The sequence below is a fragment of the Tiliqua scincoides genome, chromosome 3, assembly GCF_035046505.1.
Source record: "Tiliqua scincoides isolate rTilSci1 chromosome 3, rTilSci1.hap2, whole genome shotgun sequence".
Taxonomy (NCBI): domain Eukaryota; kingdom Metazoa; phylum Chordata; class Lepidosauria; order Squamata; family Scincidae; genus Tiliqua; species Tiliqua scincoides.
In genome coordinates this window covers 27,865,689-27,892,729 of record NC_089823.1, presented here as the reverse complement: position 1 = coordinate 27,892,729, position 27,041 = coordinate 27,865,689, and the positions used below count along the sequence as shown (strand labels likewise).

General features: G+C 42.8%; 1 protein-coding gene across 4 annotated transcripts in view; it reads left to right on the top strand.

Moving 5' to 3' along the window:
- STARD13 (StAR related lipid transfer domain containing 13) overlaps positions 1–27,041 on the top strand; it is a 171,455-nt gene that overhangs the window by 135,421 nt on the left and 8,993 nt on the right. For 3 of the 4 annotated variants that reach the window (XM_066622499.1, XM_066622498.1, XM_066622500.1), the window contains 9 exons: positions 2,783–4,179; positions 5,708–5,881; positions 11,070–11,229; positions 14,975–15,173; positions 20,160–20,367; positions 21,719–21,833; positions 24,153–24,374; positions 24,993–25,210; positions 26,498–26,674. In XM_066622499.1, coding sequence (XP_066478596.1) covers positions 2,783–4,179; positions 5,708–5,881; positions 11,070–11,229; positions 14,975–15,173; positions 20,160–20,367; positions 21,719–21,833; positions 24,153–24,374; positions 24,993–25,210; positions 26,498–26,674 — 2,870 coding nt within the window. Of the gene's footprint in view, positions 1–2,129; positions 2,188–2,782; positions 4,180–5,707; positions 5,882–11,069; positions 11,230–14,974; positions 15,174–20,159; positions 20,368–21,718; positions 21,834–24,152; positions 24,375–24,992; positions 25,211–26,497; positions 26,675–27,041 lie in introns of those variants that run through there. The other variant, XM_066622501.1, reaches the window with a different exon arrangement.

Genomic DNA, 27,041 nt, shown 5'->3' with positions numbered 1-27,041 from the left:
CTTGCATCAGCCTCCGCAGGCTGGTGCTTCTTTGAGTGCCGGCCTGGCTTCCTTCTGAGGAGGTGCAAACATGTCTTACGGTATGTTTGTGACCCTCCCAAGCCGGCTCAAGGGACTTGGGTCAGCATAGGGCACAGTTAGGATTGCGCCCTGAGTCTATCTAGCAAACACTATCTAGCGATGAAAACATTCAGTAGAGGACAGGCTTAAGTAGCAGTGCATAATTCAAGCTACTCTGAAGACAATACCATAGAGGTGACTGGGCCCACCACTTTGTTGGCTAAGAACTGGGAAGCATTGCATCTGTTTCTCTCGGCCACCCTATCATCTCTGATCTATAATGGGTGTGTGAGCAAGCCATGGCAAGCCACAAATTCAAGCTAACTGTATTATCACTGCATATCTTAGTTCAACAAGTAACCCTAGATTATACTGAGAGAGCTCCTGAAATGTGGAATGAATTTCCTGCCCCCTTTAGCCAATGTTGAACAGTATCTTAAATCTTCCTTTCCAAAATATGTTTTCCGTATGTTTTCTTGCACACATATTGCATGCGTCTCTCATTGTTCAAACTCTCTGTGCACTATCGTTTATTGTTTGTTGTACATTTAAGAAGGAAGCTTGTGTTCTTGATTCAGTTGTTAGATTTTTAAAGATGCTGTTCCAGCCTACAAAATGCAAGTTTCAAGTTTAAATTATTGCCCTATTGAAATCTGAGAGATTTGATTACGCACAATTGGCCATCAAGTTGTAGTCACTTGCAGTCATCCCAGTCCAGCAAGGAAAGTCCACATGCATAAACTTGTGGTGTTTAAGCATATCTGGGTGTGTTTCTCCATCTGACTTGCTGGAAGCCTCGTTTGATGCAAATGTCAATGTGCAGCTATCTCTGGATCCATCAAAACTAATTGTACATATATGGATTGGGGCAGTAGTTCCCTAATAATAATAATACTGGTATTTATATACCACCTTTCTAGTTATTGGATTACTCCTCTGACTTTATTCAAGGCGGTTCAAATAGGCAGGCTATCTCAAAACCCCCGAGGGGATTTTTACAATAACAGAAAGTTTCTATCTTTCAAGAACCGCACAACATTTCAGATGGATCTTTCACAGTCTGGTATCACTTCTGGCCCCCAGTTGCCTCCCATGCTGGCTGACAAGCAGCTCCTTCATCTCTCACTTGAAAGGCAGCCGCTTCTCGCCATTCACAGAGCTGCCAGTGGCCTTGAACTGGCAACCTTCAGATGTTATCTTCAGGCTAACGCTCAGCCCTCTATACCAGACCTCCTGCCCCCAGACCTTCTGCCCAGGGCCTAGGAGAGGGGGTTAAAGGGAGTAATTTGTACCCAGGCCCAGGTTCAGAAAGGGGGCCCAGGAGCCAAAGGAGGGGGCCCAGAAATTTCCTAGGATCTTCCATTTTCCTATCTCACCTAGACTCACTGCTCATGTGGGATGCTGGGGGCACTACTGTGGGCACATGGCAGTGACTACTGCCACAAGCCAAACACACCAGGCCCAGGAATGCATACATCCCTTAACTGTGTCACATGTGGGAAGAAACTGATCTGCTACAGTTGCTCTTTGGCTTGTGGATTTTCTTCCCGTGAAGGAGTGGATAGGAGCTCAGGGACACAGCTGCAGGAGTACAGATGCTGCTGAAGTCGGTTTTGGGTGTACACAGGACACTTTCCACTCTAGTGTGAGTCTAAATACAGTGATAATAACCTCCTGCAATGATTTTATATATTTAAAAGATTTTAGAGAGACTTAGGAGTGTGTTTGGTTTTCCATATTACTGTATCTAGCTGCCAGTGTCGCATGGATGGGTAGAGCCAGGCTCCAAAAACTTTCTATCTGTCTTCACCTTTCCCCCACCCTGTTTTGACCTTCCCCCCATTCTGCTTGTCCCATCACCACCCTCCCCTGCTCTGTTTCACCCCTCCCCCTTTGCGAAGGGGCCCAAAAGAAACTTTGCACCCCCCGATAAAATTTCTCTCAGAGGCCCTGCTTCTGCCCGTGTGCTGCAGCGCCCTCAGATGTTGCGGTTAACTCTCAGGGAACTCACAGGGGCAGGGTGTCCCCGGCATCCTCATCTTCCCGTCTCTTGCACAATCCAAGATGGCAGTGCCCAGGATAGCCGGGAAGAAGAGGGTGATGCAAAAGAAGGCTGACTTCACCACAGTAAGTTTGGGAACTGCTGAGATTGGGACAGGACTAAAGACACTACGGAAGTTACGTACCCTAAAGTCTCAATATAGGACTTTCAACTTTCTCTTTGGCACTAACAGAAATATTATTCTAGTTTTTATATGTTTCTAATCGAGGGGCACATCACTAGAACATTCTGTTGATTAATTTTGTAGTAGATTACATGACATCATGGGATGGTGTCATCCAATGAGTATTAGTAGAGTAACACATTATAGTTAATTGCTTCATTTGTTTCACTTTATCCCCTCAGTGATTTTGTTTGGTAAGTGTCCATGAGGCTTTTGCTTAGGAGCCTCTCAGGCAAAAGAGTGCATTTCAGGTGGATCTATTGAGTGAGCTATGTTGAAGGATATTGACTTTGCAGTGAGTCAGATCTATTTATTTGTGCCTTTCAAAGACTATTGGAATTTCTGAAAGTGAGGAAAGGAAAGCTGCTGTCCATTATATGAAATGAGAACATTACCAACCATCCCATTTAGCTTTTACTGCAGCACCATTTTTTTTAGTCTATAAAGCTAGGAGAAAGGCATTCTTTTTTATCCAAGTGCTGTGTGCTGTTTTTCAGAGTGAAGACTCTGATGAAGAAGACCTTTGTGCCATCAGTAACAAATGGACTTTCCAAAGAACAAGCCGAAGATGGTCAAGAGTGGATGACATTGATACCTTAATCCATCAATCTGACAGACATGGGTCCTCGGGGGATATTAAAATGAAAATCACAACAAGCAGTGAAAGTGTTCTTACTGACCTGAGTGAGCCTGAAATCTCATCTATTCACAGTGAGAGTAGCGGGGGAAGTGACCACAGGAGTCAGTCTGGAGTCAGCGGCCTTGCTAGGGAGACATTTGACTGTGCAGGACAATACTGTATAGAAAGCACCCTCGCTCATGACTCCACTCCCATTGGTTGCACCCCTTCCCAGCCTTCAGAAGACTCTCTTAATCTTGGGAATGAAAAAACAACACGGACCAGAGCTAAAAACTTTCTAAAGCGCATGGAGACACTAAAAGGCAAAGGTGTGCATGGAAGATCGAAAGGCTCTGGAAGGACTAGTGGCTTAATCATAAGCAAACCTGTTCTTCAGCATGAGCCGAAAGCTTTAAAGGATATGCAGTGTGTGCAAATAGAGAATGGAGACCTCCAGAACATAGCAGCACACGACACCGTCAGACAAAGCTTTTCCTTCTCAGCTAAATCCAGCAGTGAGAGCAGCCCTTCAGAAATTAGCAGTAGTAGCGGAATAAGCACTCCTTGCTTAAAGGAACGCAAATACCATGAAGCGAATAAGCGGGGTGGCATGTACTTGGAGGACCTGGATGTCCTTGCAGGGGCAGCCCTGAGGCAAGTGATAGATCAGAATCGCAGAAATGAATTTTATTCCCAGGAAAACCTCGTTGTTCATATTCCCAAAGACCACAAACCTGGAACGTTTCCTAAGGCACTTTCCATTGAAAGTCTCTCTCCTACAGACAATAGCAACAGTGTGAACTGGAGGACAGGAAGTATTTCATTAAGCAAACAGAAGTGCTCAACACCCAGAGAGACCAGCCCCCTTGCCTCCTGCCCAAAGGAGAGCCGAGTGAGTATTTATGACAATGTTCCAGGTTCTCACTTATATGCCAGCACTGGTGACCTTCTGGACTTGGAAAGAGAAAACCTTTTCCCTCAACTGGATGACATTTTGCAGCACGTTAATGGGCTTCAAGAGTCTGTAGATGACTGGTCCAAAAATATCTTGCCAGAACTGAAAAGCAAGGATTTGTCCATTGGTGAATGTGGGTCCTTATCATTCCAGTCACCAGCTAAGGTTGTGTTAGACTTTGAACAGAACTCGGTATTCGATGGCCGGACAACACCTAGTGATGTGGACAGAGATGGGACATCTCTCAGTGAATCAGAAATGACAGGTGTAAGGGATAGAAGGGACTCAGGTGTTGGAGCATCTCTCACCAGGCCAAACAGGTTTGTAATTATTATAGCTGTTTTAATGAGTATGAAAATGCTACTACATGGAGATTCAAAGTATATTTTGCAAAAAAAAATTAGACACACACATGTGCCATATTATTCTCCCATGTATATAGGCTGTTAGTGAAATACGTCTGCTTCTATCATTTCTGAGTATAAACATTGGGATTCCCCCACATTAGAGCAATAATATGTTTGGCAGTAATGGAAAAATTAACAAAACAAATTAATGCCTACAATATGTGAGATGATACAGACTGTTTCATGACTGTCTGGTTGTCTCATTTCGAAATAAAATAAATAATTACTTTATTAGTATTATGATTCTGATGGTTCCCCTATCCCCTAGCTCACGTTGGAGGAAAGCTCCACGCTGTACTCACAGAACCACCCCGGTTGGGTTTCAGAGTCATCCCTCTCCGTATATATACAACAGTCTGCTGACTTCACCTAGAGAGCCTTTTCACGTTGCCTCAGGGCCCAGTCCTATCCAATTTTCCAGCACCGGTGCAGCCCCAATGCAGCCTTGAGACAAGGAAATAAGTGTTCCCATATCTTAAGGAGGCCTCTGCGCCTGCCTCCACACCACAAGATGCACTGCATGCCCCATTGGCTCAGCTGCACTGGCCCCAGAAAATTGGATAGAATTGGGCCCTCAGGCTGGACTATTGCATGTTGCCTCAGGCTGGATTAAATATGCCCAAGGAGATCTTACCCCAAGGAGTCGCACAGCCGTTCCTTACCTACACTGGATACCAGTTGGGCCACTCAGCCCAACTGCTCCAGTGCAGGTTAGGATTGGGCTGCCCAATACTGGCACTATGCTTTATCAGTGGGTTTTTATTGTGTAGGGCACAATCCTAACCTGTGCTGGAACAGGCGGGCCTACTGGAACAGGTGGGTTTGGTGCAGGCTAGGGTGCAACTTGGAGGAAGGGGATTTCCTCCTCCTTACCCCAAGAAACACCCCAGACAGGACTATGGGGCTATTCGCAATTTCCCGAGTAAAGATGCTAGATCCAGGGATGGGGGATGGAATCTGGCCTGAGCCGCTGTGGCTGGCCCCACCCCCTCTCAGGCCCAATCCACCCTCCCCAGCTCAGAAACGCTCCTCCCTACCTCTGTTCCTCCCTCCTGCTGCGCTCTCCACCCCCTATGCTGGTCTGTCTGGGCCAGCACAAACCTGCTGCTTCCAGGCATAGGGCTGTCTCTGCAAGACCAGCACACGTCCGTGCACAAGGCCATCCTACTCCCAAGTCACCACGAACATATGTTATGGCACGTTTGCGACAACTGGGAGCCAGCACTTGTGCTGGTTTGGGGGAGGGGTGTTGGATTGCACTGCCCCTTGTTGACATTAGTCTCTCAAATTGATTTGGATTTATACCAGGATGAATAACAGCAGAAGAACATCTTGTGTGCATGCGCAAGTAAATTGCACAGAGGCAGTTTATGAGCATCAAACCTGTTAATATAATCAGGCATTATTCAATTTTATTTTGTTTTGCTTTCTCTGTCTAAAGGCGATTACGTTGGCATAGTTTCCAGATCTCTCATCAACTAAGCAATGCCATAGGATCACTACAGATCAGCAGTCAGTCAGCTGCTCAGTTAAATCTGCTGCAAAAATTTTCCCTCCTTCGTCTTACTGCCATCATGGAAAAATATTCCATGTCAAACAAGCATGGCTGGACATGGTAAGTAGTTTATATAGTGTGTATATATTGCGAAGCTGTGGGAGCAGCTCTGTAATTTAAGACATCTTGATTTTCCTCAGCATTTTATCACTATAAAGCCTGAAGACTGTATTCATTGTAAAGTGAACACATGTTATCCTACCAGTATGAAATTTAGAAAAGAAAATCTACATGGTGAAGGACATCACCTGGCCAAATTTTAGGGAGAAAATCTGATAACTGTACTGTTTTAAATGTTTGCAAGGAGGTCTGAGGTTCAACTTTCAGACTTCAGCCATATATGTTTATAATTGTGGCAATTTGGATTATGTTAAAACATTAATGTAATATGTAATGTTACAGGGGTCCTATTGCACCAGTGAAAATCCATCCTGTATTTCTAAAGTTACAAGGTTTTGGATTTCCTATTTCAATCGATGAGCTTAGGGCATATTAAGCAACAAAAGTCATCTATTGATTCTGAGGGCAGGATGGGAGGGGAAGTGCTGGCAAAGAGTGCCAGCGACTGGTTCCTGCATTCCAAATGGCCACTTTAACACTAGTATGAGAACACCGAGTGAGCCTGCTGCTCGGATTTAGGAGAGCTTTTAAGCTGTTGTGCAGAATCTAGACCATCCCTTTTAAAGTGGCAGCAGCCACTTCAAAAGAAAGCAGTCCAAAGGGAAGAGTCTGCCCCTATGAAAGCAGGTAAGCATTCTACAGCTAGAATGACACCAGGCTCCTAGTGTCCCAACTTCAGTTTCATAGTTGCTCCCACCCTGCAAAAGTAGAGAATTAGAATGAAAGGTCAAGGCCACATGTGTGTGCAAGGAACCTACATTGTAAGCAAACACCCTATATGATGTGTTTACTGCTTACATGGCATGGATTTTAAGGTGGACATTTCAACTTCTATGCTTTTATGAGTGACTGTGAAATAGCCTAATCTTGTCTCTTAAAACAAAGCAGAGAATAAACTGCTTCTTCTAGATCTGAACCAACATACATCTTCCAGCTGAATACTTTATGACATTAGCTGCAATCTTAGTAGCCCATGTGAGAATTCTAAAATTATTACTCTAATTTTATAGCCAAAGGCATCTGAAGCAAAGTTGTTATTTCTTGGCCTATATTCAGAAAATAGGGAGGATAATTCACAAAGAGTGACTGAATGCATCACCAGGTATGCTTTCTCCGGTAATAGCAGCATTCTATGTTTAATAAATACTGGCATATTGCTTCTTAAGCAACATGTCTTCCATTTATAATGACTTTGTAATTAGTAAGTTGCATCATGTATCATTTCTTCTGCTGGAAAAGAATACCCAGAGATTAGTGCTAGGTATTAACCATGCTGAAAATATATGCTATGCTGTGGAAAGAGAAATACTGATGCAGTTAAATTAAGAGGAAGGAAAAAGGAAGCACCAAGGATAGGAGCAATAACAGGAGTGATGATAGCCCTTCCATGTTCACAGCAGATTATGGGAGTTCGGATATCAAAAACCTATGCTCTCCATACATGTTCAGCTTTGAGTTGAGAGCATAGGGCCTCTTCTCTCCCTGGCTCTCAGTGACTGCTTTGTCACTCTCCTATACCGCAAAGCCTTGTAGATCATATAGACCCAATGCGGTGACCCTTCTGGTCCTTATTCTAGGGGTACCATTTGGATTTTGCAGTAAGATCTGAAGGTTCACTCATGGAAATACTCAAGATTGAACTACAAACAAAAAAATGTATTCATGGGCATTTGTCATGGTTACTTTCTAACAGTAAAATAATGTAGCAATGCTATCATGCAGATTAAAGACTCACACCTTTATAAAAAATAAAGAGATGTGTGCCTTTGGTATACATGCCTAGTAGAGACCCATTTAATTGTTCATAATAGTAGTTTATCAGAGTAATGAACTGACCACATGATGAATGGAATCTGAGACACAAAGGGACCTTTTACGTGTTGCTTCACTTATCTCTTCCATTCTGCTTAAGGTCACAGTGGAGCCTGCAAATCCTTACTGAATGTCCATTAGCGGTGTGCATTCTGAAACCCATTTTGGAACACCATTTGTTTTTGTAATCTGCACTTGCATTCATTTTTAGACCATCTGGGTTTGTGCTGTTTGTTTTGCAATCTATTTCATAGAATCATGGAGTTGGAAGTGACTTCTGAAGGTTATCTCATCCAACCCCCTGCCTTTAGCAGGAATTTGGAATATTCTGATTCATTTTAGAATATCTGCATTTTTCTAAAGTTTGACATCTTTTAAAACATGACTTTCCTTGTTTTGTGGCCTCCTTTGTCAGCAGTATCAGAATTGCAGCTGTCCCCTGGTGTGTGCCATTCTGAATATTCACATGGCAGTGAAATAAGAATAGCCCCACTGGATCAGGCCATAGGCCCATCTAGTCCAGCTTCCTGTATCTCACAGTGGCCCACCAAATGCCCCAGGGAGCACACCAGATAACAAGAGACCTCATCCTGGTGCCTTCCCTTGCATCTGGCATTCTGACAGCCCATTTCTAAAATCAGGAGGTTGCCCATGCACATCATGGCTTGTAACCCATAATGGATTTTTCCTCCAGAAACTTGTCCAATCCCCTTTTAAAGGCATCCAGACCAGATGCCGTCACCACATCCTGTGGCAAGGAGTTCCACAGACCAACCACATGCTCAGTAAAGAAATATTTTCTTTTGTGTGTCCTAACTCTCCCAACACTCAATTTTAGTGGATGTCCCCTGGTTCTGGTGTTATGTGAGAGTGTAAAGAGCATCTCTCTATCCACTCTGTCCATCCCCTGCATAATTTTGTATGTCTCAATCACGTTCCCCCTCAGGCGCCTCTTTTCTAGGCTGAAGAGGCCCAAACGCCGTAGCCTTTCCTCATAAGGAAGGTGCCCCAGTCCCGTAATCATCTTAGTCGCTCTCTTTTGCACCTTTTCCATTTCCACTATGTCTTTTTTGAGATGCGGCGACCAGAACTGGACACAATACTCCAGGTGTGGCCTTACCATCGATTTGTACAATGGCATTATAATATTATGCAGCTCCTTTAGCCGTTTTGTTCTCAATACCTTTCCTAATGATCCCAAGCATAGAATTGGTCTTCTTCAGTGCTGCCGCACACTGGGTCGACACTTTCATCGACCTGTCCACCACCACCCCAAGATCTCTCTCCTGATCTGCCACAGACAGCTCAGAACCCATCAGCCTATATGTAAAGTTTTGATTTTTTGCTCCAATGTGCATGACTTTACACTTACTAACATTGAAGCGCATCTGCCATTTTGCTGCCCATTCTGCCGGTCTGGAGAGATCCTTCTGGAGCTCCTCACAATCACTTCTGGTCTTCACCACTCGGAAGAGTTTGGTGTCATCTGCAAACTTTGCTACCTCACTGCTCAACCCTGTCTCCAGGTCATTTATGAAGAGGTTGAAAAGCACCGGTCCCAGGACAGATTCCTGGGGCACACCGCTTTTCACTTCTCTCCATTGTGAAAATTGCCCATTGACACCCACTCTCTGTTTCCTGGCCTTCAACCAGTTCTCAATCCATGAGAGGACTTGTCCTCTAAGTCCCTGACTGTGGAGTTTTTTCAGTAGCCTTTGGTGAGGGACCATGTCGAACGCCTTCTGAGAGTCCAGATATATAATGTCCATGGGTTCTCCCGCATCCACATGCCTGTTGACCTTTTCAAAGAATTCTAAAGAATCCAGTGTCATACTGGAGCTATGTGGGTATTCAATATGGAACCCACCAGTTACAAATTGCAGCTGCTTCCAGAACAGGTAATGAAAATTAGGTAAAAGTAAGATGTTTATATATTAAATATGTGAGAACAAACCCTATTTGTACCCAGTCATTGCATATCACATTCATTGCAGAAAGCGTGGAAAGTGAGTATAACAGGTTCCATTCATTCCACGAATAAATGCAGAGTAGCCATGTACCTCCCACCTGCCAGTATAATTTTCTAGATCAGCCATTTTCAACCACTGTGCCACGGCACACTGGTGCGCCATGAATGGTCTGCAGGTGTGCCGCGGGAGTTTGGGGGAGGGTCATTTATTAGTAGAGCAACTGGGAGATGTGAGCTCCCCACCAACAGCATGGTGTGCCCTGTCAATTTTCAATAAACTAATGGTGTGCCTTGACAATTTTAGTACCTTGTCAATGTGCCGTGAGACAAAAAAGGTTGAAAATAACTGTTCTGGATGGTGATTTTCTTTCCACTTGAGCAGTCCCATATGCCTATCCCTGTTTCAAGTTAACCTTTTCTACCTCCACATCTTATTAAGAACACAATTGTCTCTAGTCTCATGCAGACAAAATCCTTTTGTGCTTCAACTCTGTTTAAGTGACGCTTCTCACAAAGGCACATATGTACTCCTTCTTTGCCCACAGTGATTTGCCAAAGATATTAAATCTCTAAATCGGAGCAGAACCCAGAGAATTTCCCCATCATCCATCCTTTGAGTTTCACCCACTATGATTTGGCATGTAATCTTCTCTCACTGTAATTCCATAAATGAATGCTAATGATAAATCATGCAATTTGAGATCACAGACGTAATGAGCCAAACTGAGGAAATTAACTCTACGTGCTTTCAAGTTTAATCTTCTGCCGTTATTTATTGCACTTCAAGTTGTCAGGCATTTTTGAAGGAATTGTTTTGGGTGAGCTGCTTGAAAGCTATGCTGTGTTCCTTGTGGAACACAGTGTGAGTATACGTTGGCCAGTGGCAATATATTGGTGGGAGCATACAAGTGTATCTCATTTGAAGTCTCTTAGAAATGAAACCTCTCTCTGCTGCAAGTTAAACCTTGCATTTTCCCATTCCTGCAGCTCCTTTTGCCAAACCTACCTGACTTCAGTCCTTGTGACCCACCAACCAAATGCAGTCTACCAGCTACATAGGATGCCCTAGCAGGCTCCACTAAAACACCTCTTATTGCTCCCTGCCTGGGACTTCAGAAATCACCATATAAGGCTGATGAGTAGCATTCGGCTTGGTCGATCACATGTACAGTCCTAGACAGTAAACCTAGACAGTAAACTCTGTAGGTAAGAACTGTCTAACACCTGTGGTGTTTGGAACACCTAGAATTCCTAATAGAAATTAGATATGTGCTAAATTCGGCTCCAGGCACATACCTAATTTCTTGCACACTGTGTTTTCCCATTAATCGGTCCCATTAATTTCAGGTCTGTGCCAAAGTTCATGAAGAGGATAAAAGTTCCAGACTACAAGGATAAGAATATCTTTGGTGTGCCTTTAATAGTCCATGTGCAGAGAACAGGGCAGCCCCTTCCACAGAGCATACAGCAAGCACTACGCTATTTACGCAACCATTGTCTGGATCAGGTAGGTTTTTCATTGGTTTTGGTCATAAATGTGTAAAATATCCATGGCAGCTTCATTCATAACTAAAATTTAAGCAATGGGTTTTTTTATTGCTTTGAGTTTTATTGTCTTGTTTTGCAGTGTCTACTATAGCTGCAGCACATAAAATGTAACACAAAAGCTGGAAAGCCTTACTTTATGAGCATTCCACTTTGCCAGCCACAGAAGTATGTCACTGTCAAACACTAAGCAGGTAGCAACTCTGCCAGCACTGAGCAATGGCTAGTGTGCAGTCCTTGCTAGGATGACTTGACGGGTTTAGGGATGTAAAATGTAGTATATGTTAGTGCACTGATACAGTTGCAATTTATCACTTATATAGCACATCTTATTGTCAGCCTATCATGAATATTTACAACATAAAAAAATTATTTTAAAAAACTTCTTATGCTCATCCTCACAAAAATCCCTGTGTACTGTTGTTCCCATTTTATGGATAAAAACTGAGGCTGAGTCAAGACCACAACTGATTCCTTGGCAGGACCAGCCCATTGGTGAGGCCAACTGAGGCAGTCACTTCAGACAGCAGATTTCTAGAGGCTAGCAATGAGTTAACCACAGTAATGATAGATTACTGATTCAGTTAACACCTCTCACCTGCTCAAAGTCTTATGGTGATAATTACAATCAATATATTTACATGACCAAATACAACTCCTTCTGTTTAATTACAGATTTGTTTGTGATTATCTATCTGGAGCTGTAAGTTTAGCTTTTTCCAAAAACACAAAAGAAGATAAAAGGTCAGACAAAGATCACTAAATAATAATGGAGATTAGTGATATCAGGGTGTAATACAGCTGGAGGTTTAATTCTGTGTTCATGAAATCTGATGCTTCTGATTCAAGTGTAGACGGTATCAAGGACTGCTTATGCAGATAGATGTTTTCTCAGTAAGAATCAAGTGGACAAAAATGACCTTTTGTCCAGCATACCATAGCATTTGACAATGCTTGAAGCTAGTGTTTTTCCCTCTGTTATTGTTGTTGTCTATTGAGAAAAACATTAAAACAGAATAGAGAGAGAATTGGATTCTGGTTTGGAATAAAAAAGGGGTGAGGTCAGGTCTTGTGCCATATGCTTGTATGCTAGTCATAGTCAGTAGAAATGGAATTCACAGTGGATAAGCAACATAAAGTCCATGCAGTGGCATAGCTAGAGAGGGTGCAAAGCACTAAGTTTTGCAGGGAGCCTCTTTGCAGAGTGCAAGGGGCCCCTCCCACTCCTGTTTGGAACCATTCCAAGCAGTGGCACCGAAGGAGGGGAGAGCCCTTGCACACTGCAGTGAGGCTCTCTATAAAATTTAGTGCTTTGCACCCCCTCTAGCTACACCACTGAGTCCATGGGCTGCATCCACTGTTTTCAAGACTTTTCCCTTTAAAATATCCCCCCATCCCAGCTTTTTACCTGGAACCACAAGCTTACGAGTGAATCTCAACAAAGCAGTTTGAAGGGTATTCTATAGTAGTAGTAGTAGTAGTAGTAGTAGTAGTAGTAGTAGTAGTAGTAGTAGTAGTCATAAAATAATTTCTATCCACTCTTCCTAGCAAAAAGTTATCCAAGGTGGCTAACAACAATAAAACATACCTATTTTATCATACATACGATAATCTGATAATAAAGGTGTGGGGATTCCTGGCACTCCAACTCCATGAAGAGAGGGGAGGCTGGGTTATTTTATCCTGGCATTCTGAGAGATCCACTGATACTTCATCAAAACCCCTTTCTTCATTGGAAGAGTATGTGCTGGGGGGAAGGACCAGTTATCCTCGTTTTCAGGTATTTGTTGAGTCTGGAACCTACCCTGATGCCTCAGTGTTAAGAGAGAGGGAAGATGGTTACCTGCTGCTACTCAAAAGGCATTGGGCCTTTTATTTCATTTTCTACTATAACTCCGTCTTTTAAACTCAGTGCTTGTTAATCTTCTACTTGCCATTACTCCATGCAATCGTTGGACAGACTATAAATGTGTGCTTGTTGCACAAAACAATATACAGTGCTTTTTGATGGCTTTTGCTTGTTGCAACTTTCATGTACATAGGGGTGACATTTTAAAGTTTCCATGTAAAGTTCAAGTCACAATTCAGCTCAATTAAGAATTTGTATCTAATAGGGAACTGGGATTATTGTGATTCTTACAATAAGTCTTGCACTTTACAGTTTTTTAAAAACCCTACAAAGCACAAGTCTGTCAGTATCATTGTGAGAAATGGCAGCCCTGAGTCTTACTTACAACTTTATTATACCTTTAACAAGACAGCATACATGTGAGGCAAAGAGTCCTCTAAAAATGGAAATGTGCCTGCTCTGTTCTTTTCATAGTGTATTTTTTTTCCTCACTACTTCATCCCTTCCAGTGCAAAACCAAATAAATTCCAAGTGATATAACACAACTCTGCTTGGGAATAAAAATGAAGCGTGTGTGCAGGAAGTTGCCTCACCTGGATTCCATTTAAGAGAACTGCTGTGCAAAGATACTAGATGGCTCATGTAAACAGTTCCTTACAGAAAAAAGTACATGATAAAAATATGTCTTTGAAACACTATGCTAATAATCCCTTGGATACCTCTGCTATTTGTCTAGAGACAACAGGAGAGAAAAGATCAGGAGGAGGTAGAAAAATTAATTTGAAAATTATGTCTTTTAAATCCAGCTATGATATCAGTTCTTGGCAACTGATACACTACTTAGGTAAAAATACAGTGGTGCCTCGCAAGACGAAATTAATTCGTTCCGCAAGTCGTTTCGTATTGCGAAAATTTCGTCTTGCGAAGCGCGGTTTCCCATAGGAATGCATTGAAATTTAATTAATGCGTTCCTGTGGGCAAAAAAGTCAGAACAAAGTCAAATTTGGTTTACAAAGTGTTTATTAAGTGCTCTTTAAAGGCATACATACTGTACAGAGGATTTCAAAAATTTCAAGCACAAAACTTCAACTTTTTAATTTTAAAAATTCGTCTTGCGAAGCACCAGAAAAAATCGCAAAAATGCTTTCGTCTTGCGAGTTTTTCAGTGTACAAGGCATTCGTCTTGCGAGGCACCACTGTAGTATTTTCTTACTAATTCTCAGTAGCTGAGATATAAAAGAATTGTGGGTCATATCCCAAGTTGAGGCCACAAGCAGTCCATGCCTTCCTGCCACCTGACTGCCCCACCCACTGCTGCCTTTCCTCACTTGCACTCACGCACACCCCTCCCATGGAGGCCAGCAGATGAACAAGTAGGCACACTTCTGTCCCCCCCTTCCCTTTACTTACAAAGCATGCGCTCTCTGCCTCCTCAGTCCATGTATTTTCTGTTTGAAATGCATGTGCACAGGGAATGCTGGGAATCCAGCATCCACAGCTCATGATCTTCATCTGACTCGCTCCCAGGAATCTGGAGACAATCAGAGTGCCCTATAGAGCAGAAGGCTTGAAAGGGCAGTGGACATGCAGGAGGGGGCCTGTCTATTTGCCGCCCTTCCAAGGGTGCTGCTCCAGAAGAACATTTCAGGTGGCCTCAAGGTTGGGCCACCCCCTTTTGAGGATATCGTTGGGTGAAACAGTAAGGTATACATTGAAGAAATAAATAAAATCAATAAACCCAAGCTGCATATTTATCATGTGTTCTCTGTAGCATTTAGTAATTGGTTAGATTTGTCATGTTCTTCTTTCCTGCATTAATTACAAACGTCCGCATAACTGAGTATGGGACATGTTTCAGGTGGGCCTTTTTCGGAAGTCAGGCGTGAAATCCCGAATACAAACCTTACGTCATATGAATGAAAGCTCCCCTGAAAATGTGAACTATGAAGACCAGTCAGCATATGATGTGGCAGATATGGTCAAGCAGTTTTTCAGGGACCTGCCTGAGCCTCTTCTCACTAGCAAGCTAGGAGAAACTTTCCTCCACATCTATCAGTGTAAGTACTGCAATTGGTTCGACATGATGGATTCTGGCCCTGAATTGAGTCTGATGTAGTTACTGAGTCCATGGCAGCAACATCAACAAAAAAGCTAAGGAGCTTTTTCTCACACAGTGTAAAATCGTTTCAAACACATGAAATCACTGGCTTTGATCTAAGAGGAAAAAAATTGGTGGGGATGGAATTCTGCTTTCACTTATTCTCCTTCGAAAACCTAAACTAAGGCCACAGTTAGATCTTCAGTTATCTTCTGTTTGGGGGGATGAGGGTGGATTGCTTCAAGCAGTATCAGTGCCAAGTTACTGGAAGCTCTGGAACAAAGCCCTGCACTGGGTCCCATAATGCTCCCTACCCACTCTCTGATGGTGCAGTGGGCATTGACATTAGAATTGAGAGTTCCTTGGGGTGAACCTGCACCTGACCTGACCAACATTGCCAGCTTTTGTTCCCCCTTCTTGTTCTTCCAAACTGCATTTAACTCAATCTGCCCTAGTTACCTGCCCTTTCCTCCAGCCCCAACCCTTTTAATCAAATCAATATCTGCCCCCCCACACGCTCTTTAAACTCAAACATAGTTTTAACATGGTTGCCCCACCTTTCTCCCACTAAAGGGAGCGACCTCAACTACAGATATTTTAATAACATCTAGCAATCAAATTGCATCAGTTTGTTTAAAAATAATAATAAAATTTTGTTAAAAACAAAGAGAAAGAGGTGATTTAGGAGTAACAGCTGAAAACAGTACGGCTTTCTTTTGAGTAAACATGGGTAGGGCCTGATTGTCAGTCCAGAGTCCTGAGAATGTCTGGCTGTAATTCAGTGCTTTAGGTTAGTTTAGATTAGCTAGGCATTAGTTCAGGCGCTGATATTATAGTATTAGGGCGCAAGCCTGGGAGGGTTGCAAATGTGCCATAAAGCACTTCTGCACCTCCTCAGGAGAAAGCCAGGCCAGTGCTCCAAGAAGCGCTGACCTGCAGAGGCTGACAGAAGCCTCCGCACCAGCTTCCCCCCAGCTCCTTGCATCAGCTCAGATGAGCCGAGGCAAGGACGAAAGGTAGGCATGGGAGGTGGGGAGGAGGAGGGAGAGAGGCATTCCTGGGCAGGGGCAGGGAGGGCGATGGGTGGCCCCGGGGGCAGGGAGGGAGCAGGAGGTGGGGCTGGAATCAAGCAGTTATGCTGGATCCCAACCCCTGTCCCTGGGGAAAACGGAGTGGCTTGAAGCCGCTCCTCTCTCCTTGGACTTGTGCCACCTCAGGAGGTGGCACAAGTTCAAGGAGACCCATAGGCACCAGCAGCCCTTACCCAGGGGTAAGGGGAAAGTTTCCCCTTGCCTCTGGCTAAGCCGCTGCTGGCCACAATCCTGTACCGGATACAGTGCAAGCCTCCTGGCTTGTCTGTTCCAGCGCAAGTTAGGATTACGCCCTTAATATTATAAATGCAAAAACTGAACAAATTAAACAACAAAAGGAGACTTTGAACTTGCCTCCTGGTCATATTAATTAGTAGTATTCTTTAGTTACTGGGCGCTGGGTCTTTGGATAGTTCTGTTAGTCACAAAGGATGTTTAGGAACTGATTTTAAAATCACCAATCTGTAGGAATTCCAGTACATATTTGTATTTATATAGAATACCTAAGGCATATGGAATATAGCAAATAATTTGAATTGACTTTGCTCTCACTCAGCCATTTTGCTCGTGAACACCAAGACTCTGGTTAAAAATAGATCTTTCAAGCCTGATCTACCCACATATCCTGTCTACCACACTCAGCTGCCCCTCAGCCTATAAGTCAGAGCCATAATATATTCAGTTCACCCTCTTTTCATCTGAAAGCTTAATACAATGCTTGACTGAGCACTGAGAAATGAAGAAAAGTTAAAGGCTTGTGGTAGAATATACCATAAAGCTGTTTCTCTTGTTCTGTCACTGGTTTAGTGGCTGATTTACACAGGGGAGCCTTCAATATTGGTGGCTTATGAAGTAATTTCATCAAGCAAAATATTTAAGGATCCCCATTTGTGCATTCATTAAACCTTTCCTCGACTCTGTACATAAGGACAAATTTCTCAGGCTTCCCTAATATTCCCTAAGCATTTCCCTAACAGTAATATGGAAGCCTCGTAGGACAGAGTGTCTAAGGTTAGGGCAGTGGTACTCAAACTTTTCCGGCCAGTGGCTCCCTTGACCCCCGTGGCTGTTGGCCATGACTCCCCATCATGTTGCTGAGGGCTGGAAGTGACATCATTAAACAGGAAGTGGCCAGAAATATTAACTATATTAAATATATATTAACTATATTAATATTAATTATATTAATCATATCATTAATTAAATGCAGATCTTAAAAATATATTATTAATACACAGCAATATACATGCTTTATTAATGATCGACTGCTGATCACTGTTGGAGAGAGGATGCTGGAGTAGGTAGATTTGGTCTGGTCCAGGAGGACTCATTTTTTAAAAATTTGTGAGCATACCAATAGAATTGTTTTGTCAAATGAACTTTGTAAACAACCAGCCTGACCAACATTACACACACACACCCCTGTAGACCCCAATCCAACAAGTCATTTCTCCCATTCTCCTTGGATAGGATTGAACACTTTATTAATTTAATGAAATTAAATTTTTCCAGCAGCTGGTGGGGAAAACAAAAATAGACCATGAAAATATATCAGAGCTGATAAGGGTTTGGTTAGGAAGCTGATTGTCTCCTATACTAGGAGATGCACAGCTCAAGCCTATGCATATCTATTCAGAAGTAAATCCCATTAGAGTCAATGGGGCTTACTCCCAGGAAAGTGTGGATAGGATTGGGCTGGCAATCACTTCATCAATGGCTGATAAGTATTCCCTTCAAATAGCAAGATTCATCACTTTAAAAATACAGCCTCTCCTCTTCAGTCAAACAACAAGATTAATAAATCACTTTAAAAACAGTACCCTTTTTCTGCTCCTGGCCAAGTAAAGTGTGTGCTTCTCTCTCCCCCCCCCCTTTGCCAACTGCATGGAAACAACTTTAAGACCCCTAGTGACCAGTAAAATAGGAAGCGTTTTATTTGGGGAGGGGGAGGAAAGCGGGAAGGTTTGGAGATTGAAAGGGGGGAGTGGAAGAGGGAGGGGGTTGAAAAGAGAGATTTCACTTTGATGAGAAGCTGGGATGATCCCAGGCTGGAAACTAGGAACCAACCAGACAAGAATCAGCGAGGGTTAAGGACTGCAAGCTGAGCATGCTCAGTACTTGCCAGATGGGGGTTGGAGTTGAAGAGCTTTGGAAACAACATGCAGTGAACACAGAAGGCGGCAGCCTCAGAGTGGAGGGAGAAGAGGGCGGGGCGGCAGCAGCCACTCTCGCAGCTGAGCAATTCCCGTTTCTTCTGCTTTAAAAAAAAGCACAGACGATGGGCAGAAGACGGGCTCCTATTCTGCCCAGGGGTGTGACTGTATTGCTGCAAGAGGACATCCCCCGCCTCCCCTTTGAGTTCTTGGCGCCTCCCTAAAGAGCCTCGCTGCACAGTTTGAATAACACGGGGTTAGGGCATTACACTCACAAAGGACAATGAGATCCCTGTTCTTTGAACAATTCACCAGTTCCTAAAGATTTAACAGTTGCAGTAAAACCGTCTAGGTGAATTCTGCAGGGATTAAAAGGGCTTATAAAAACCTTCTTACTCAGCCAGGTCTTTAGAGTCTGATCTGGTAGTGAATTTTGGGTCCCAGCCACTGACTTTCTGTTGAGTTGTACCATGTTTTGTATGTATATTTGATTTGCACAAATCTATCAGTTATTTAGAACATAAGAACAGCCGCACTGGATCAGGCCATAGGCCCATTTAGTCCAGCTTCCTGTGTCTTACAGCAGCCCACCAAATACATGATATGGTTTTTGTATGGTGTTTGTATGGTGCTTTGTATGGTGCTATGTTGTGAACAGCCTTGATAGCCCTGGCAGGCAGAAAGGACTACAAAGGGGAAGTAATTAAATAATATGATGTGTATTTCTTATAGTTTTGTCCCATCCTTTCTCCAAAGGCTTCAGGGGAAGTGCACAAGATGATCTCCCTCTCCTTTTGTCCTCACAACAATCCTGACGGGAAAGTTACAATGAAAGTCAGTGAATTGGCCTAGGGTCACCCAGTGAACTTTGTGGCTGTAGAAGCTTAAGGATGTCACTTCAGTAGGCACCATGAATACTAACTTTGGCTCTCCATACGAAATGAGTTTCATACCCCTGCTCTAATCACTACACAATGTTGACCCTTCCATAAATATAAAAAAAAGAGCATAACTTTCAGGACCATTGAATGCCCCAAACCTAGATCAGGAGGTTGTGTTCCCCCAGCCCAACACCAATGGTTTAACTTAACAACTGGAACCGAAATGCAGCATGTAGATGCTAGGCACCTGGTTTATAACACACCTGGCCAGTCCAAGAGCTTTGTACAGCTTTCCAACTGCAGGGGTTAATGTTGCACAGCCCTTTCTGTTCCTTTCTACACCTGAAGAGGGCTCTGAGAGCTATGTACACACACACTCATACACAGCCCATGATCACTCACTAGGCTAGGACCCAATCCTATTCAACTTTCCAGTGCTGGTACAGCCATGCCAATGGGGTGTGTGCTGCATTCTGCAGCAGGGAGGCAATCACAGAGGCCTCCTCAAGGTGAGGGAATATTTGTTCCCTTACCTTGGGGCTGCATTGTGGCTGCACTGGCTCTGGAAAGTTGGATAGGATTCAGCCCCTAGTCAGGCCTCAGTGGTAAGCAGGTGTCAGTTTTCAAAAGTACATACACAGAATGAACAGCAGTGTACAGAAAGCTCACAAGATAGGATCAAGAAAACATGCTGTCGCTGTGTTTGAAGAGTACTGTTTTCTTTCAGAAATAATTTGGGTTTAGATTACATACCTACAGCCTACAGCATTCTCTTTGGCATTTGTGGTCATCTTTATAAAGTTGGCCTGTTTCTCTTCAGATGTCCCCAAAGAACAGCGGCTTCAAGCGGTCCAGGCAGCCATCATGTTGATGTCAGATGAAAACAGGGAGGTACTACAGACCTTGTTGTGTTTCCTGAATGATGTCACCTCAGTGGAAGAGAACCAAATGACTCCCATGAATATAGCTGTCTGCCTGGCCCCTTCGCTATTTCACCTCAATATCATAAAGAAGGAAAGCTCTCCACGGTGAGTATTTGCTCATTCATTCCTTTTGCTTTTCCTAATCTAGTCTGGAGTTTAACAGTAAACAGCTTGATAGTTGGCTCAATGTGAAATGGTTTTGTGTTGGTTTTAGCATTCATTTGGGTCTCAGCTAGCAAATTAGCTGCCTTTTATTGCTGCCTCAAAACATTGGCATAGCTAATATAAAATTAGAAGTTTAATAAAGGCATAAGAGTGAGGGCTGGTTTGTACAGAACTTCCCCCACTTTGGAGAAACTCCTGAGCTGCCCTGAGCAATACAGGCACATAATTATGAACTGTTTCAGCCAATGACAATTCTCACAATTGCAGCACTATGTTTTTTTTCCCATTTGCTACAACAGTGGAAATTGCCATAAGATCTATCCTTGATCCTGCACGCACATATTACCTTTCTGTCTGTATCTATGTTCCTGGGTCCCCATTCATTCAAGGACAGATGGATGGGTTCGTATACAGGAGAAAATATGTGTATGTGCTTGCCTTTTCTTTTACTACTATGGTGAGAAATTTTTGATACGGTTGCAAGTATTGTATTGCTCCCAATTCAGCTTCATCATTTTTATACAAGTTAAAGCCCATAACATTAAATTACATTTTGCTAGGAAATACATAAAAGACACAAGTAAACGGTCTCCAATTTTGAATCCGTAATGTCTGAGCTAATGTATCATTATCAAAGCCCACCTCACCCCAGCCCACCTCACCCCAGCACTGTCTGTTCTAGTGGCTGTCTGCTGGTATTCCTTGGCATCTTTTTAGATTGTGAGCCCTTTTGGGACAGGGAGCCATTTAGTTATTTGATTTTTCTCTGTAAACCGCTTTGTGAACTGTTAGTTGAAAAGCGGTATATAAACACTGTTGATAATAATAATAATAATAATAATAATAATAATAATAATAAAAGCCAGTGTATAGTGGTTAGAGCACTGGGTTTGGATCAGGGAGACCAGCTCAAACAACACTTGGGATTGGGCTGTTAGTTTCAGCCTTTGGGTTGATGTGACTCTCTGGAAAAGTAAGTATTTTCATGGACATGTTGCACCAGCCATCAAGAAGGCCTTGTATAATACATGGTGCACACTTATTCAGCTTTACCACATTCTGTTGCTTTGCCTCGAGAATATTCAAGGTACATTTTCGTATGTACGTCATACAGTACATTTTCCTCAACAACAATAAAGGTCATTCCTCAGTTCTATAATATGATAAAAGTAGAGTACAAAGGATTTCCTCCCATTTGGTATGGAAAAGTTATAAGACTCACAACTTTTACTTTCATCTGAAAAAAGATTATCTTCCTTTATCTTACTTGAGACACTGAATTCATTTACAGAGTAATACAGAAGAAATACGCAACAGGGAAGCCAGATCAGAAGGATCTCAATGAAAACCTGGCAGCTACTCAGGGACTTGCACACATGATAACAGAATGTGATAAACTTTTTGAGGTGAGTGAAAGATTCAAATAGCATTATTCATGAAGGTCATCTTCATAAGAGGCCATACTTTGAAGAATTTAGCCTGTGTAGTTCTTCTGACTTTGACCTAAGAATAATAGTTCTTGGATTTAGCTAATTATTGAGTTGTTCCAGTGGAAGCTTCCCTGCCCCATTTCCTCCTAGCTGTTCTGTAGTGTTAGTTTTATTTATGTATTTATGCTGACATAGTTCACCATATTTCAAGGACTCAGGTTGTCAAAGAACTACTGGAGGAGTCAGATTGCAGTAAAGTTAGAATTAGAGTTGAACTCACACCATCTGTTCATTTTGGGTTTCACTTTTATTCAAATCTCCCAAAGTCTGGTTTTTAAGGCTTTTTCCGAACTGTGATTAATGTGGGAGTTGAACAAAATATTGAGTGAAGTAGATTAGCCAGTTAACAAAAGATTCTTCCCTCATCACGCATGCAAATGTTAGCATGCAAAATAAAGCTTATTAGCGCACAGAACTTCAGTTCTTCCATAGTTACAACATGAGAGGACAGTCCAAAGTGCACCTTGTTTGATACAAGTGCCATCAAAACCGGTGGCTGTAGGGTCCAACATACTTTCACACGAATTATGCTGTCCACAGCTGCATGTGTACGTCCAGTTACATGGAGGACATATCTTCTAATGACCCACCATGTTACTAGATTTTAACATTGCCACCAAGAAACTATATGGCTAAATGTGCATGGCTGAAATATTTCCATGCACATACATTCATGCACATAAATTCATGGAAATTGCCATTGGGAAGCTGGCAAATGTATCCAAGTACAGCAGTTCACACATTATGAGCTTAATGTGATTGCCTCCCTATGTATCATATGAAAGCACTGTGGGAACATATATACTACTACTGAAGTCACATGAGGGGGCAAAAAGCAAAGACAGAACTCTTAGATGAGGTGTGTGTGTGTACTAAAAGTGGTTGTCAGTATCTTAATTTCCATACCAGTGTCACTATAATCTCGCCAATCTCCTGTGCCTGTAGTGTCACTATAATGTTCTCCATAATTAACTCTGTCTGCCTTCTTGTTCCTGTTCTCTGAGAGCTAAACCTGATCTTTCCTATCCTCCCTGAATGCATGCTATATCTGATCCCGCCAAAGCTAGAAGCAGTGACTATACAGATTCAATAAAAATGTAATACTCAATTTTAATAACTAGATACCAATCACCTTGTTAAAATCAGGCAAAAGATAGCAGATGGCATATTATTTCCTAGGACGTATTTCCATACAAAATTTATAGAACATAATTTTGCTCAAATACCATCTTCCAAAGTAATTCTCTAATGCTGTACTTTTCATGCTGCCTTGGACATTTGCTTCAGCATAGGAAAGGAGGGATATAAATCTTTTAAATAAATAAATAACAGCCCAATCCTGAGCTTTCCAGCACCTGCTGCAGCAGCAGCGCCAAAACAGCTACCACTGTATCCAGCAGGTGCCGGGAAGCAGCCAGAAGTCTCCTCGGGGGGACGGGGAAGCTTCTCAAGTGGGGCTTCTCAAGTCTGCATCGGCTATTTTGCCAGCGCAGAGTTGAGAGACTGCATGTCTGGTCAGAAGGCCCAATATGGAGGTCAGGATTGGCGGAGCAGAGCTCCTCAGATCCCGCCCCAGTTCCTCCCTTCTCCCTGCCCTCATTCCGCCCTGCCTGCTCTCCTAGGGGCCGCACCCCTACCCAGTGGCCTCACTTACCCCCAGTGGCAGTGCATCCTCTTCTGACCAGCACTAGGCCTGGTGCCTGACTGGCACAAGACCAGCACTCCTTCTTCACCAGGTGCTCTAAATGTGCTTTACTGCACCCAGCACCAGCACTAGGGCTCAGCCCCAGCACTGGAAATTGTTAGGATTGGGCCCTAAATCCAGTGGCACTAGTGGATTTAGAAGCTCCAATCGTGGAATTTCACAGTGTGGCAGGTGAGTCTTGGCTCCATTGCCATGGTGAATACATGCCTGGCCTAGCCCAACTCTTCTGGAAATGGAGATGGCCTGGGAACAATGCCCCAGTGGGCAAGCTGTGACTGTCCAGCTACCTCACCTTTCAAAAGAGGTGTAGTTTGGAGAAGGAGGGTGCCGGACAAAACCCCAACATCAGAGCAAGCCACTCACTCCCATATACACAGCTGCCAACTCTGGTAGCAGTGGTGGTACTTGCAAAAGTGCTACCCACAAAAGTTGGTACTTTCAAAAGTGGTACTTGGAAATAAATACATAAATAAAAGCTTGAAAAGTTCTGCTCTAATGCATATGTCTTTCCCACCCCATATTTGAAGCAGATCCCACATGAGATGTTCACCCAGTCTCGAAACTCCTATGTGGAAGCTGAAGCGCATTCTCCAACTCTGGAAGAACTGGGCAAGCAAATGGATGAAGAAGGTGGAAACTATCACACCTACTTGGAAAGTCTTATGCAAAATCTCTGTAAAGAAGCTAAGGAGAAATTCAAAGGGTGGATCACTTCTTCTAGCACAGAACATACAGTTCTCTGCTACAAAAAGGTAACTTCTACAGCCAAAAAGCATCTAACCACTTCTGCATGATGATATCCTGTGGGGATACAGTCTTAATCACCAGCTTCACAGGGTATCTTTAGCCAAGGTTCAAAGAGCCACACATCCACTGGAGTTTTGAGGGACTGTCTTCCCCGCTAGATCATTTGCATGCTCCAAGAAATTATTATTATTATTTATTATTAACAGTATTTATATACCGCTTTTCAACTAAAAGTTCACAAAGCGGTTTACAGAGAAAAATCAAATAACTAAATGGCTCCCTGTCCCAAAAGGGCTCACAGTCTAAAAAGATGCAAATGAATACCAGCAGACAGCCACTAGAACAGACAGTGCTGGGGTGAGGTGGGCCAGTTACTCTCCCCCTGCTAAAAAAAGGAGCACCCACTTGAAAAAGTGCCTCTTACCCAATTAGCAGGGGTTTTGGTTAAAAAAATTGGTTTTGAAGATTGGGATACTTTCCAAAGTGGCATCAAAACGGTAATTGGCATAGCTGTCTATATGCACACAGTAGCACTTTAGGTGCATACACAGGCCTTTTTAATTCCTACCTCATATTCTGTACATCTAACACAGCATTTCCTTCCCGCCTTCTCCTTAATTAAGGTTGGAGATGGAAATCCACTAAGACTATGGAAGGCATCTGTTGAAGTCGAGGCTCCTCCATCTGTGGTACTGAACCGGGTGCTAAGAGAACGACATCTTTGGGATGAAGATTTCTTGCAGTGGAAAGTAATTGAAACCTTGGATAAGCAGACTGAGATCTACCAGTATGTCTTGAATAGTATGGCTCCCCATCCTACCAGAGACTTTTTGATCCTGAGGTAAATTAATGTAGTGACAGATGCAACAAACACTTTGGCTATTCTTATCTAGCTATATTCATATTTATGCTTCATTTATTTATTTATGCTTCACCTTTTGGCTTCATTATTCAGTTCTTTTTCCAAATGATTTAAAATTATGAATCTTGTAATCTGAGCAGTATTTGTGAAATGCTAACATAAAACAAATAAATATTGCTCACTTTCTTAGAGCAAATATGTGTTGTTTATCCAGAATATCACTTTCACCTCCTCTGAAGAATGGTGGTTGTTTCATGTTGTTTACAGCTCAATCCTATACATGTTTACTCAGAAGTAAGTCCTATTTTATTAAATGGGCTTACTCTCAGGTAAGTGTGTATAGGACTGCAGCCTAGGGAATTAAATGTTTTATCATACATTTATATGTTCACGGGAATGTTGTAATTGATGGATTGCCCTGGAAACACCACCACTGCCTAATACAACACAAGACAGGGTTTATAGATTATAATTGGGCCATGTTTATTCAGTAAATGCCAATCAACAAAGTATCTGTCAAAAAACCCTGCAGCAGTCCTAACTAACTCCCAAACACTCCTTCCCTCTTTAGTGCAGATACCTACCACAGAGGAGACAGCATGAAACTATTGGTTCCCCTTTGAGCTTTCTTACCCTGACTCAGAGCTGGGGACCATCTATCAACAATCTTCTCAATGGCAACCCTTAATGGGGTCAAAATGCTGAATTGTACTACCTCCTCTGAGCCAGAAAGCCTTTGAGGTCGACTTTGCAATCCAACCCAGCCAGTATCTCCAAACCAGATAGCCTCTAAAGATCAGTACGGATTCCCTCAAGGACCTCGGGCTGCACACCAAAAATTCCTACTCTTACTCCCTATTCTGCACTATACCTCCAGTTGTAGCTGATCTGCAAAATCACCACACTTTGGAAGCGGTTCAGGATAGGCAAACTGAGCCAAATGGAAAGCCTTTTCAAGCTAACAGTTGCCTAAAACCCTCCCCTTTTACATGAAGCACCCAATAGAGTGCTCCCAACTGTCCGCCCCGCTTCATGCACAGGAACTATAGGACAAAAATGTTTACTATATGTCACACACACATATTATCCCGAGTCAACTCAGGATAGCATTTAATGTATCTGATGAAATAAGTTTTAGTACACAAAAGTTTATAGTACAATAAATGTATGCGTTTTTAAATACTACAAGACTTGTTAAGGGTACATGCATTCTTTTTAAGAAAGTTCATCTCTAAGTAACTTTCTTTTTAAAATCCACGTTAACAGGACATGGAGAACAGACTTGTCTAAGGGGATGTGTGTATTAGTGGCTATCTCTGTAGAACACGAAGAAGCCCCTCTGATGGGAGGTGTGCGAGCAGTTGTTATGGACTCTCAGTATTTAATCGAGCCCTGTGGCTCTGGAAAATCTCGTCTGACGCACATCTGCAGGGTTGACCTCAAGTAAGTATTATGGATGCCAAAATGCTAGTATGCAGCATTTTGAACATTACTGAGCAAGTTTAGTTACTTCTATTAGGAAACATCTATGTAGTGTAGGGCCTGATCCAAGAAAGGGAACTAAGGGGATGTGCCTATTAGCAGCTGTCTCCATAGAACATGAAGAAGCCTCTCTAATGGGAGGTATACAAGCAATACTGAACTCCCAGTATTTGATTGAGCTCTGTGGCTCTGGAAAAGCTCACCTTTGGTTAATATAGGGCCCAATCCAAGAAAGATCTGCAAGTCTGGTTCCTCTACACATGCATGAGCTGCATGGAGCATACTGCCTGGTATCTGTACGCATGATTGTTGCAAGTAAGACTATACT